Raw genomic sequence first — 15,196 nt, 5'->3', positions numbered from 1 at the left:
CTAAATGACTGCAAATAAATACAAGTCTGAAAAATTGTATCTCGGAAGTGAGCTGTGTTTGGAAGATTTTACCTTTAAAGCAGACACCGGTGTTTTTTGTTGTATTTCACAACCATAAATTATTAAAATACTAAATATATTATTTTTATTATTTTGGCCTAAATTAATATAAAATAATGAAAAAAAGATGAAAAATATTTTCCTGCGTTAAAGGGTTTAGAACAATCTTTCCTTACTGCCAACCGAATCTTTACTGCCTCTGAAGGATAGATTGCTCGGAAAAGCTTTCTTGGTTTAGCACAACTGTTGCTCAAAATTCAAGCATAAAAACGACAAAATAATAAAAACAATGCAGTCAAAATTATTCATAATTATTATATTCATGATTATATTCATATGTTTCATAATTATTATATTCATATGTTTCATAATTATTATATTCATAATTATATTCATATCTTTCATAATTATTCATATTATTAGTATAACAAAAGTTAATATTTAGTATTTTTTTTAAAAATTATTTTGTTGAATTGTGCCCACTTTCTCTTAGCATTGTCTTATATTTAACAGATAATTTGAAATCCCGACAATGTGACAGTTATGACAATTTTTTGCATTTAAACGACAATACCGACGCAGCAACGACTAACGACTTAAACTTTTTTGCACTTAATGTCAAGAGACACCTTTTTGGACAAACACGGGTATGGATAGACTGAGGTAGGAATAGTGTAAATTTATAAGAATCTTTGTTTAAAAAGAAGATAACAATACCCACAACAAGGTACCCCCCCCCACCTCACCTATTACCTAATCGAAATGTTCATGGAGATTATCTCATTTATCTTTTTCTTATATTTAGTTGACAATTTTAAATTCCGATAATGCCACAGTTATGACAATATTTTGCACTTAATCGCAAAGATATCAAGAGACACTTTTTGATCAAAAAACGGGTATGCATAGAATGAGGTAGCAATAGTTTAAATTTATAAGACTCTTTGTTTAAATAGAAAATGAAAACACCCACAACATTGTCCTCAAAGGCACCCCCCACCTATTACCTAACCGAAATTCCTCGAGTTCAATTCTTCTAGAAAATCAGAGTCAGTCGCCAGTCTCGTTTATCTCAGCAAACTTGCTCACATTGCCTAAGAAAAAGAAGATGAGCAAAACACAAAAAAACCTTTATGTCAATACACCCATTCTCAAACCACCACCCTTGAACTCGACTTAAGAAAGCCGTTCAACAAGTTTCGGTTCATTCCAAAATGCTTTTAACATACGCCTAGGTATTCTTTATCACAACCATGATGGGTGGTTAAGAAACTTCTGAAATTTCTTTAGGTGCCCAAAATGTGAACATGAATACAGGAAATATAATCTTAAAAGCAAGATTTGAGTATATCGTGTTCTGATATGAAACTGAGAAAGTTCTGATCTCTAGACTAGGCATATCAAGATGGAAAGATATTTCAAGGTTAATGATTTTTAAATGACATAATACAAGACTTTAGAATCTGGTAGTTTTATTACTATGATTTTAGATTTCATGTGCAAGTATGTACCAGCAGTTATGCGATTTTGGTCAAGCAAGAAAATCAGAAAGGAATCATGTACTATGGTGAGCACAGTATCTATAAAAAATTTTTTTCAATTGAGTTTTATATAGCATTATATGTTGTTTTGTATGTAAAAGTTATAAAATTTAATATAGGATTAAAACCTTTGATTTGAATTTCTGGATAACTTCACTTGACTAAATTTCTTGTTCGAAGTAAGGAATATCTTATTAATTTCTTGCAATCTTAATATAGTGCTAAGTTGAACGTTGAATATATTATTTAACTGCATAAACATTATTACATAATACTATGGCTCAACTTTAACTGAAACATGGTTCATTTTAATATCTTATTAGAGCTACAACAAATTTTCACTGTATTACGCCGCATGGTACAGATTTTAAGATTAAAGTTTGAGCGATTTTTGGAGAGTGTAATTTATAATGTTCGTATAAACCTTAAAAATGGAATATATCATATTATATAACTTAAACACTATAATGTTTAATTTATGTAGTTATGATCTGTATTTAAAATGATATATTATTATATTCAGTATTCATATTGCTCAAATAAAGAAAAACGTGCATGTTTATCTTATTTTTGTTTTTCAAAACAATTTAGAATTGTTTTATAAATAATTACATTCTTCTTTATGTTTACGGTATGGTGCTGCAATTGCTATGATTTTTGGTTTTCTTAAACATTTTTTGTAGAAACATTATTTTGAAAAAGTTCAGGTACTCAAGGTGCCAGTACTTTATACCATAAAATTCATTTTTACCGGAATATGTTACGGAATAAAAAAAATCTGATATACCATAATTTTTACAGTAATAATTACCATAGAATCACTGAATCAATCTAATTAAATAAATATTACTGTAAAAATTACAGCATGATATTTGACGGTAAATATGTATTTTATGGTAAAATTTATTTTACGAATGATGCACCGAAAGTGCCGGTACTTCATACTGTAATTTAATTCGGAATTTTTTAGTTTATTTAAATTATAGATCTGAGTATAATTGAAAGTTTATAATATTTTTAAAAAAATGTTAATGAAAACTAAAAGGCATAGCACTACAACATCATAGCTTCAACGGAAAGAAGAATATAATTATGAGGCAATAACTAAATAATTGTTTTAATAGTAAAGAAATAAGGTGAACATACGCGTTTTTCTTTATTTGATAAATTTCAATAGTTAATATATTAATATATCATTTTGCATACATTTCATAATACATAACTTAAATATGTCCCAAATAGTTTAGTTAGGAGAGTGGTCCACAGCTTAGACCCCTTAATCTTAATTTTACTTTATGTGTATTTTACCATATTTGGAGAAGTTTTTGAGGGAATCGAAGTTTTTTGCAAACAATTATATATTCGTTTTTCTAAAAGTAATTCAATGCAAAAAATCAATTTTTAATAATTATTTTTAGTATTTTTTTTAATAATATTTCCAAAAAAATTAAATTGTAAGGTTACAAATTTTTATATCATTTAAAAGAATGTAATTTTATGTGTCAAAATACAAATGCCGGGGTAGCCTGGTTGGTAGGGCACTGGGCCCATGTCCAAGAGTTCGTGGGTTCGATCCCTGCCAGCCGAAGACACCCCGTGTAGTAAATGGTGACTGATGTACGTTAAATCTGTTGAGTCGCAACGTCCTCCGTGTTCCCATAGCAAAATACCTCTGGGGGTACTGATTCAGAAGTGTCCTTGTCTTCTGGATTGGTTCAAAATTACAAGTCTTCGGAGTTTAACATTGGTAATCGTAAACCCAAAATTTGGTCAACTGTTCAACGACGGATATAAAATATTAAGAAAATATCAATTTGTGGAGTTTTTATCAAAAAACGTCAGCAAATTAAATGCCTTAAACGTTAATAAAAATCTGACGAATCACTTACTTACTTTAGAAGACTGGTTTAGAAACCTTAAAGACCAGATTGATTGTACTATGAAATTTAAAAATGGTTTTAATAATCACCTTTCACCTCTTTTCAGTTACTTCTGCTGTTTTAATTTTTTTAATCTCGTCATCCTCGTTAATAATACGTCAAGTTTTGATAACTATTTTTCACATTTCAATATCAATTTGTTATCCCAATTGTGATTATTTTTTTGACTTTTGGCAAAATGCGTTTCAGATTTACATAGGAATATTAGCACTAGATATATGTTGATGTTGAAAATACTATATCTGCATTTTCCCGAAAATTTAACTTCTTAAGAGCCATTTAACATCAAATTAACCACAAGGAGAACAAAAAACTGGTAAAATTACTGCACTGTATAGTGATGACATTTCTGGTTTAAAAAAAGAACAGAATTCTGGTTAAAAAAAGTCAAAATATACAATATTTACCGTTTATTTGGTAATTTTTCCGTTCATATATTAACGCTTTACCAAATAGTATTTTCAAAATTATAGACCTTATTACTACACATTTAGCAAAAAATACGAAGCTGAAACGTAAATTTAAACAAATAAATGGTTTTTATACCATGCTATCATGATAAAATTAGCAAATTTTGTCACATATTAAAAAAACCATATTTTATTGTTAATTTTATCAAAATAAATACCAAAGCGCTTCGTTAAAAATGACCGAGAATTTTGGTGTCCCCATAAAGCCTGAAGCACAGTAAATTTTCCCATATTCTGGTTGTTTTGATCATACTTTTTTTTCTCAGTGTTTTGTTCAAGTGGATTTTGTTTCATGGTTCTACATTTAAAAAATACAAAAAAAAATATCCAACAATGTGCAAAAAATGCTATTTATTTTTAATAATTGCATAAAAAATTATAAATATATAAAATAAATTTATAATTCTTTTGTAATTAATAAAAATACCCCAAAAAAGTTAAATTACGTTCAGCTAATTGGTTTTCTTTAAAGTATTTTATTGCATTTATGAGTATGAGTTTACTTTCTTCTAACAAGGGAAACTAGGGAAGTGTGACTCGCCAATTTTGAAATAAACTTGTGGGATGTATGCCTTATGAGNAAATAAATTTATAATTCTTTCGTAATTAATAAAAATACCCCAAAAAAGTTAAATTACGTTCAGCTAATTGGTTTTCTTTAAAGTATTTTATTGCATTTATGAGTATGAGTTTACTTTCTTCTAAGCTAGATATTTCTGAGACAGAAATCGCCTTTTTTGAATTTATTTAAAGCTCTGATCTCAGAAGGAGATTCATATGATGATATTTCATCATATATTATTATTAACATAATTTATGGTATATAAATCCATGAATTCCTATTCATAAAGGTATGCGTGTTACTCTTAAGTATACTATTGTGTTAGTTTTTACAACATTACGATTAATTTTTAATGTTAAAGAATATAATTTTAATTATTAACTAATATAACAGATTTGAAGGTGTATTACCGAGGAAAAAAATTTACTTTCTTTTCAACTAGAATATTTTTTTTTAAAATCAATGTTCTGGAAAAGCATATTTTTAGAATTTATTTTATGAATTCTTCCACCCAATACGTAACATCCTTTTTTCATCGAGACAGAGGAAACTAAATTTCCTTTTGCGTAGATTTCAATTGAAGGTTAAGGTTACTTATTAGGCTTTTACGGATATTGGTTAGAAATATTTCCTTCAAATATTTAAATAGATATGCCTCGCACATACGTAAGTAAAATTTTATCTAGTTATTAAAAATATATTAAATAAATACAAATTGATCAGACAATTAATTGCGATTGTTTAAAAATGTTAAAATAACATTTAAAATAAGTGAAATGCTTATTTTAAGCATGTTATACTATAACACAAATGTAAGATATCCTATCCACTAAAGCTTTGACACAGATGGGTAACCTGTGTCCCTTTTATATATTTAATTCCAACTCTTTGATTTTAAGCAAAACTATATTTTATTTTAGTATTTTTAAATTATTAAAAAAAAACAAAAAAAAACGGTCTAATCGTTATTAAAAAAATCTGTTAGATTATCAGAATTATATTTGTACTGAAATATATAATCCACAAAAAGTAGATATAATTTTTTTTCATTCATATTCAAAAATTTATTTTGTAAATTAAAGAAATTTTAATGATGAATAACTGTTTTCTTACATCTATATGACTGCAAATTAGTTCAAATTTGAAAATGATTGTTAATTCCTCAAGTTAATTTGTGGAAAGGCAATAACTATCGAGCTTGGATTTCTAAAATAAACCAGTTCAAAAGTTATTTTAAACTCCACTTCAAAAACCGAAAGGAAATAGGTATTTGCCTTTGTTAAGAATAGTACCCTGTTCTAATTATAATGTAAAAATGAGTGTTGTTCCTCTTTATATCGTTATCTATATCATTAGAAACAATTTTGAGACAGACATTATACAGAAATTATGTCTGATTAATAGTTTTAATTGCCAAAGTCCACTGCTTGCATCTCCATGTTTTATGGATAGACCAAATTTCAGTGCATTTCTCTGAAAAAGCCACGGTGATAAAATTTATCAATAGACAAAAATCAGAAACTGAATAATTTTCAACGTAGTTTCAATTTGCGTTGTTTCAATAGACGCTACATACAAATTAGACATCGATGGATGTCTCAATATTAATTTGAAACATCTAAAAGTTTCTAAATCCACAGATATTTTTTTCTTCTTACTTCCATATATCTCTTTCATTAATTCAAATGGCCCGACATTTTAACCTCTTCCAGTTAAGACAAATTTGGTCTGTAAAATATTGCAGGAGCAATTAGATTTCAAATTCTGTTATTCGTTACTTAACATTTTGCCGTTCTTCATTTAAGATTTATGTAGTATTTACTTCATGTTGAAGGATCCTGTAATATTTTTTATGAATTAAATTCCCTTCTATTTGACCATCATAAAAGCATTGGACACAAATTTACCTCAGCAACTGTAATACTTTAAGAGCATTTTTAAGATAGATTAATTAAGAGAATTTTTTTTCTCGAAAAAAATCGTTTCTTTGAAGGAGATTTAAAGTATTTAAACTTTTTTAGTTCTCTTTTTTTCTTTTCTTTTTCTGAAAACTTCGAATTTGCTACAGTTAGCTTATAAATTATAACTGTCTGAATAAATCGTTAATAACGTTTGGATTTGTACACTTACCGGAAGCATTGAAGGATCACAATTTTATATATTCATTATTTTTCATAGACCCATACAAATATGAAGTTTAATATTTAAATTGATTGATAATTAGTTCATTGTTAAAATAGATAGGTTATATATCGAATTTATTTACATGCACTTGAAAATTTTACGTGAAGGCTACTTTAAAAGAACACTAAATAAAAGTTGAAATAAAAATTCATTGGTTATTAGGAATTTTCAATGACATAACGATATGATTATAATTGACACATTACAAAAATGTGAAGGAATTTTAAATTTGTTTTCTAATTTGTTTAATAAATTTTTGTTTTGAAACGTTTGTATGAGATGGGAACGTTGAAAAAATTTTGACTTGTAAAGCGGTTGTTGAGTTAAAGGTTGGGAACCAATGCTCTAAATCTTCAAAAATTTTGAAGTTCTAAGCGAAATAAATTAGCACTCCAAGCGATATTTTAAAAGTTAAAGAACGTAGAGAAAGGTGAGGCAAACAAATCTCAGAGATTTTTTTTAAACTCAACAAATATAAGATTAAAGAAAAAGATTATAGCAAAAGATAAAAAATTAGCCGCGATATTTAGCAGACGATAAATTCTCTACTTCTTCATCAATTATAAATATGCGCATTTATAATTATTTTATTTATTGAAAGCTAAGACAATTAATTTCAAATCAAGAAAAGACTAATTTTGAACAATTAAAGCTTTAGACTGATCAAACACCTATATTAAGAAGAAGCGCCCATGTCATTTGATACTCAGAATTCAGTTTTTCCTGCAGTTATTGAAAAATAATTTTTATTCCTGTTTTTCCTTTTTATTTTTTATAGATTTGTTATCTTTATTTATTTTTTTGGTTTGGTGATGTAGAATTGAAATTAGATGATAGAATATAAATTAAAATTGATGCAAAATTAAAGTTGAATATAATAAAATTGCGTGTCTCAAAGGATGCTGTACCATTTTTTAAAACGTCCCAGGGGACTTAATAAAATTTTATGTGTCCCGGAGGATGCCTAAAAAGCGTCCTAAGAGAAGCATCATGATTTTTTTACGCGTCCTAGAGGACACACTTTATTCATCCTTGGGGATGCATTTTACGCATCCCAGGAAATACATCATAACCTTCGTTTCGCGTTTTGTGCTAAGCAGAATCGCTGGAATATGAAAAGGGTTAGAAATATTTCTGCTTCAGTCAATTTTTAAATAAACATATTAAAAAAGCTTATGTTTATCTAGGAAATTTAAATTGTTAAATTAGTAAAAATTCTTTTACCATCGCCTTATTTCTTAGCAGATATTATATTCCAATTACAAATTAATGGATGATTTACTGAACATTATTCACTGATAATGTCTAATCAATGAAAATCGCAAATGTTATAATTATGCATTTACATCGAAACCCTCAGTAAAAAGGACTTTTTGTAAGGTTTTTGTATTGATTAACAAACAATAGTAATGAATTAAATCTAAATTGAAAATAAACACTTAAATTGAAAATCTCTCTTTATGCACTGAAGGTAGCTATATTATAGGAAAAAGATAGATTCATATAATTAGAGGAATTTTCAAAGAAAGGAAATTGGAGACAAAAGTAAGCCGTTGTTCAGAAACAATTGGTTTAGCAGAATAATTGATAAAGCTTTAGAATTTAAAAAAAAAGTTTTAAAAAAAACAGTGTTAGAAGAAAAGTTCAATGCTCAAAGTTCAAAACTGAAATTAGGATTGTATGTTTTACCATAGTGGCTGCTGATGACGTGAAGATACATTACCCTATAATAACTGAAAAAGCTACTTTCAGTTTTCAGCTTTTTTTTTTTTTTAATTTCTCAAAAAATACTTAAGAGGATTATTTTATAACTTTAGACCTGTTTAGCTGAAGTGATTTATCATAATTATCAATAAAATGTGAAGTTTTCGAATGTTTGAGAGAACGGTAATAAATTATACCGAAAAAAGCGTTTTTGAACACCCTATGTCAGGAAACATATCAATAAACTTGTATCTATTACATAAATTATTATGTGCAATTATTACATAAAATTTTATAAGCCTAGCTAAATTATATTTGTGGAAATAAACAGATATTTTTGTTAAAAAAATTTTGTTACTTTTTTTACTATAACTGTAAAAACGTTCAATAAAATTAAACAAATTTTTTGGAGCAAATTTTAATTAATAATAAAATTATATTTTTAAAATTTGAAAAAAGTGTTCTTTAAATATTGCAAAAGATATGAGCATTTAAAATAGTTCTTTCATACTGTGTGAGGAAATAATTTAACTCTTTTTACATTTATCAATATAAAACATTTATATAAAACAATTATAATTATACATATAACATTTGTATTAAAAATTAAGAATAGGCTAATGAAATGTTGAAATATAAATTAATTGGTCAATAAAAATTTTCAATGAAATAACGAAAAGAATAAAAGTGAAATAGCAAAATGTTAAAAAAATATGTTAAAGAATTTTTGAAAAAGCGTTTTTTTTTTTAAATTTAATTGTTTAAACTTCTGGTTAGAAACTTTTATATGGGTGACCGGTGTTGAAATTTTTTATCTTTCAAAATGGGCGGGGAGCTTAAAAAGTTTGAGAACCTATGTTTTAAGGTACTATGATAAATACCAAATTTTACTTTATTTATCAAATATTATCACGTATTATAAAACCATACTTTATAGTTAATATTATCAAAGTAATTCGGTAAATTACGGAGCTTTTCTGTGATCCCAAAGAGCTAAGTTAAAATTTAACATATTCTGGTAGTTTTGATCATAATTTTTTCTCAGTGTAATTTATAAAAATAATACATGAACTTTGCTACCAGTAGGTTATGTATTTTCTGAAACAACAGAAATTTTGCAGTATGTAAATTTGTTAGTGCTAAATTATTATATTTAAGTATTTTTGGCTATAAAATGCTTTTAAAATTAGGCTTAAAGAAATACATACATCACGAAAAACTATCAAATTATAAAAATGTATATGAAGATAAAAATATTTCAAAAATGGAAATTATAAGCAAAAGGATGCAAGACTGCCAATTTTATTATTAAAGTGTCAAACAGTTATACAATTTGAATAAGAAAATAAACGAGTCTAGAAAAATCTCGACAAATAAAAACAGAAATAATGACATTCGACGAAAAGTTGTCAGTTGCTTCCCTATAATAGTGAAATTATTTCAAAGTACCTTGCGATTATGCTACTTATATGTGATTTAGATTTTAGAAGTAAAATTCAAAAACAAACCGAATATCGAAAGCAGATGAATGAACAATAAAAAAGTTGTGAGCTGTTTATGTATTGTTTAGTTTCATGGAGAGAAGGGTAAATATTTTTTCGCTAACTTTTTACTTGGAATAATATCTAATTACCTATATTTCAATATTATAGTTTCTTAGTAACTGCGTAATAAGTTTTAGAAACGTTTTAGTAATTTTTTTTTTTGCTGAAACTATGATGCATATTTGAGCCTTAAGCGACCGTGCGCGGAGAAAAAAATTCTTGTAAAATTACAGTTCTAAATATTAATGACCTTTTTGGAAAAAAAATAAATAAATAAAAAGTATAATTCTAGTAATAAAATCAAAATATATGGTTTTTAAACTATCCATATAGTAGTTTTCCGTCCATATGGTAACGATTTTTTGGAAATTCTAGCTTTTTCAAATTATTATCCTCATTACCACACATTTAGTAAGAAATACAAAATTGAAAAGTATAAATTTAACCAAATAAATGGTTTTTGTACCATGCCCTAAAGTATCATAATAAAATTACTAAATTTAAAGCATTTAACAAATTTTATCACATGCTAAAAAACCATATTTTATTGTTAATTTTACTAAAGTGTTTCGGTAAAAATTACCAAACTTTTTGGTGTTTCCATAGAGCCAGAAACGCGATAAATTTTTACCTTATTCTGCTACTTCAGTGTATACTTTTTTCCTTCAGCGTGGCATTAAAGACGGTTGTTGATATTTGAAAACAACCTTAAAAAGTAACACTACATTAAAATTGAAAAAAAAATTCGGTTTTAAAATATTTATTTATTTATTATTTGACAATATGCATTATTGAAAAACCACAACTTTTTAAAGCCTGCTGTTGTCGTTAGGATTGAGCAACCTCAAATAGTGACGCTTTAATAAAAATATCGATTAAATTTTTGCTCATTGATATTCACATTATTAAGGACGATACCGTAAACCGGGGCGAGTCTACCCATTTTTTCAGTTTGTCAACTTTCAAGTGGTCAAACTTTTGTAAATATTAAAGAAAAAAGGCTTTTAATAGGTGTTTCGGAATCGCTATTTATCCCTCTTTAAAGCTGTGAAATCGATTTTAGAAAATATTAACAGTTACGCTGTTACTGTATATTTTTATAGAACTGCTGACAAATCTCTCGTATGGGGCGAGTCTACCCATTCTACTAAAATGAATGTTAACATTGTAAATAATCAAATTTTACTATTAAATTGTTATTTTAGTTACTATATAGGATATTTATGAAGTAAAATTCATAACTTTATTATATATTCCATTTTTTTATTCATAAAATAACACAAATTGAGTATTTGATCGATTATCACATTTTGATCACAGTTTTGTTTTTATAATCATTAACATTATAAAATAACATTTTTTTCTGATTATTGTTGATAAAAATAAATTAAAATTAATATAAATTTACAATTAAATAATTAATAAATAATAATAATTAAAGATTATTAACAAAATCGAAATTCAAACATTGGGAATCATGAAAAATCCTTTTCCCATTCTTTTGGGAGGTAATAATAATTTATAAATAATAATTTATTTAACTTGCATTAAATAAAAAAAGTTAATTTTGTAATATAAAAATTGAAAAAATAGGTAAAATAAACATATTTTATATTTACATTTATATTTAACCTATAAATTTTCTTATTAATGATAAATTTATCAATGCAGAATTAAAGTAATATACTCAAATTCATTTAAAATGACTTAATTTTAATATAAACAAAGTTCTAAATTATATTATTATGCTTTATTAAAACTAAATACGAATGGGTAGACTCGCCCCGCGAATTCTGGCTTTTTGTTTACAACAGCAAAACTTACATTCTTTTTGTTTTTTTTCATATAAAATTAATGTAATCTTAGTCTTAGATAAGTTTATCACTTAACCAAAGTGAAAATAGTAATAATAATAATATACTTACGGAGCACCAACTAAAAGTTTGCTGATTTTCAATACAAATCTCTCAAAAGACGTTTGAGCAGGTCGGTTAAAAAGACACCAAATAAATAAAAACGGATCAAACTACTACAGCGCCATCTTCCTTAGAGTCTGAACTAAGTCCTCCGTCGCTAAAATTTTTTTTATTTGCAATTTAAAATAGTGAAAATTAAATGAAACTGAAATGGGTAGACTCGCCCCTGGATGGGTAGACTCGCTCCGGTTTACGGTAGTTTAAAAAGAACTGTTTTTGATATTATTGAACAACAATCTTGTAGAAAATTTTAAAATATAGATGTTTAAAATTCTTTTAAAAAATTATTTAAATATATCCACTCTCTTAAAAAGCCACACAATTTAAACATTAGGGAACCAACAAATTTAAAGGATAATAACACAGCGATATTTCAAAAATATTAATTTTTTTTTAAATTTCTTTTTACATTATTCGTGATTTTCCAAGCATTTTCCAAAAGGTATTAATCGAAATTTATATAAATTAATTATATTTTAGTAAATAATTTCTCATATTTAAATATTATAAAACAGGAGAATAAATTGAAGAGGATTTTGTATAGCAAGCTTATGACATTTAACACTACCACACACAGCATAGCACAGCATAAACATCTTATTTTCATTTGGATTCCTTTTATTTTTTATTTTTTTCGGAAGTAAGGTGGAGAAAGGCAGGTGCATAATTGCTCAGCGATATTTTAATTACTTATTTCATTTTTATACTTTCAGTAATACATTTTTTATGTTATGTATGTCTTGTTAAAAGGGAAATCCTCATCAGAAAATTAATTGTTTTCCGAAGCAGATAATTATTAGTCCGTAGACTCTAACCTGTAGATCCTGTTATCTACTTAAGTTCATAAATTATTTTTCCAAAAAGATTATTAATGAATTTTACTTTCTAAACATGCTTTATTCATGGAAATAATTTCAGAGTAAAAACCATTTAACAATCTTGACGCAAATCACGTCGTCCAAAAATGACTTGAATCATCTGTTGAAGTAAAGATGACCTTGATAATTTGATGAGTAATAGATTTGCGTTTTTATAAAGGATTGGCTTTAAATGACTACTTTTAGGTCCATTTTCTAACGGAGCAGAGAACTTTAAAAAGACATCTGATGTTTTTTTTTCTTACTCCGATTTATAAGGATTGAGTTGAATCACAAGTATTTGCATTGATATATAATGGATTAATTTCAAATGACATTTTAACACGCAATATTTTATTTTTCTAATAATGGGCAGAGAACCTTAAAAAGGCATAGAATATTTAAATTTTTTTCTCACATTAATTCATAAGGATTTTACACTAAATCAAATTACTACGAATTTTAACTGATTCATAAACATTGATTTCAAATTATAATTTTTAATTAACTGCTTAAGTAATGATGACTTTGATAGTTTAATGAATGATAGATTTGTGTCTTCATAAAGGATTGGCTTGAAATGACTACTTTTAAGTCCATTTTTTTAAGGAGCAGCGAATTTTAAAAAGACATCTGAAATTTTTGAAATTTTTTTTTTCTTATCTGATTTATAAGGATTGAGTTGAATTATGAGTATTTACACTGATTTTTAAAGGATTAAATTCAAATGACATTTTTACACGAAATATTTTTTTTTGTAATAATGGGCAGAGAACCTTAAAAAGTTATTGAATATTTTAGAAAAAAAAGTTTTTTTTCTTACATTAATTCATCAGTATTTTACCCTAAAACAAATTACTACGGATTTTAACTGATTCATAAACATTGATTTAAAATTATTATTTTTAATATTTTCTAAAAATCACTTAACAATCTTGACGCAAATCAAGTCGCCAAAAAATGACTGTTTAAGTAATGATGACGTTGAAAGTTTTATGAATGATAGGTTTGTGTCTTCATAAAGGATTGGCTTCAAATGACTACTTTTAGGTCCATTTTTTAACGGAGCAGAGAACTTTAAGAAGACATCTGATATTTTTGAAATTTTTTTTTCTTATCTGATTCATACGGATTGAGTTGAATTATGAGTATTTACACTGATTTATAAAGGATTAAATTCAAATGACATTTTTACAAATCACGTCATCCAAAAATGACTGATAGTCTTATGAACGATAGATTTGTGTCTTCATAAAGGATTTTTTTTAAAGAAAAGCATAGAACATTAAAAAAGCAACTGATGTTTTTTTTTAAAAAAAAAAATTTTCTCACACTGATTTATAAAAATTTATATGAACCATGGGTATTTAAAGGACTAACTTTAAATGACATTTTTACTCGATATATATATATTTTTCTAATAATGGACACAGGACCTTAAGAAGACTTCTAATATTTTTGAAATTTTTTTTTCCTTACAGTAATTCATAAGAAATACACAAATCAAATTACTACGAATTTACACTGATTAATAAGCATTGATTCCAAATTACTTTTAATCCCAAAAACATTTTAATCCTTTAAATCTGAAAAGAAGCATAGAGCAGGTTCATAATTTAATCATAAGGATTTACTATGATTTAATGAAGAATTGATTTCAAATTACTTCTTTTTATTCGAAATATATTTTTTTCTGAAAAAGGAAGTAACCTTAATAACGCATCTAATGCTTTTGAAAAAAAACTTATTTATTTATAAGGATGACATTAATTCATAAGAATTCACACTGATTCAAGATGATAGACTTCATGTAACTACATTTTATTCAAAAAAAAATTTTTTTCTGATAAAGGATATAGAACCTTTATAAGCATCTTGTTTTTGTTTTAGTTTTTTTACCGTAAATTACGTTTTTAAACTTATATTTGAAAAATTATGGAATTTATTTAATCGAAAATTATTGTTATAATTTTGGTATAATACGAAAATCTTTTGAAATGATTACATGTAGCTAATTATGGAAGAGCAAATTACATGATCTGGTTCTAAATTTAAAAAATAAATAAAGAAAGAAAGACATATTATACTGTAGTGTAAAATTTGTGAAATCTATATTTTACATATATTTCTTAAAAAATGGTGTGTATGTGGCCGATGTTCTTTAGACTTTGATAAATAGAAAAAAGCAATCTTCAAGAGAAAAAAAAATTATCAAACTATGTAAATAAAGTCACTTAAAGTATTATATTCACAAAAACATCTTTTAAAAATATATAAACATATTTCTATTCGTTCCTATAGATAAAAAATAAAGCATAGATTTAGCTTTGAAATTTTACATTATTACTATAGAATAGT

General features: G+C 26.0%; 1 protein-coding gene across 2 annotated transcripts in view; it reads left to right on the top strand.

The window, feature by feature from the left end:
• Window positions 1–1,073: 1,073 nt before the first annotated feature.
• LOC107437401 (tyrosine-protein kinase Btk29A) overlaps window positions 1,074–15,196 on the top strand; it is a 91,210-nt gene continuing 77,087 nt past the window's right edge. Inside the window, exon 1 of one of the 2 annotated variants that reach the window (XM_016049392.3) lies at window positions 1,074–1,627. In XM_016049392.3, the coding sequence (XP_015904878.1) occupies window positions 1,541–1,627 (87 nt within the window). In that variant the 5' untranslated portion in view covers window positions 1,074–1,540. Of the gene's footprint in view, window positions 1,628–5,142; window positions 5,240–15,196 lie in introns of those variants that run through there. The other variant, XM_016049395.3, reaches the window with a different exon arrangement.

The sequence above is a fragment of the Parasteatoda tepidariorum genome, chromosome X2 (assembly GCF_043381705.1).
Source record: "Parasteatoda tepidariorum isolate YZ-2023 chromosome X2, CAS_Ptep_4.0, whole genome shotgun sequence".
Taxonomy (NCBI): domain Eukaryota; kingdom Metazoa; phylum Arthropoda; class Arachnida; order Araneae; family Theridiidae; genus Parasteatoda; species Parasteatoda tepidariorum.
The sequence above is the reverse complement of the archived record's forward strand: the minus strand, read 5'-3'. Positions and strand labels throughout refer to the sequence as shown.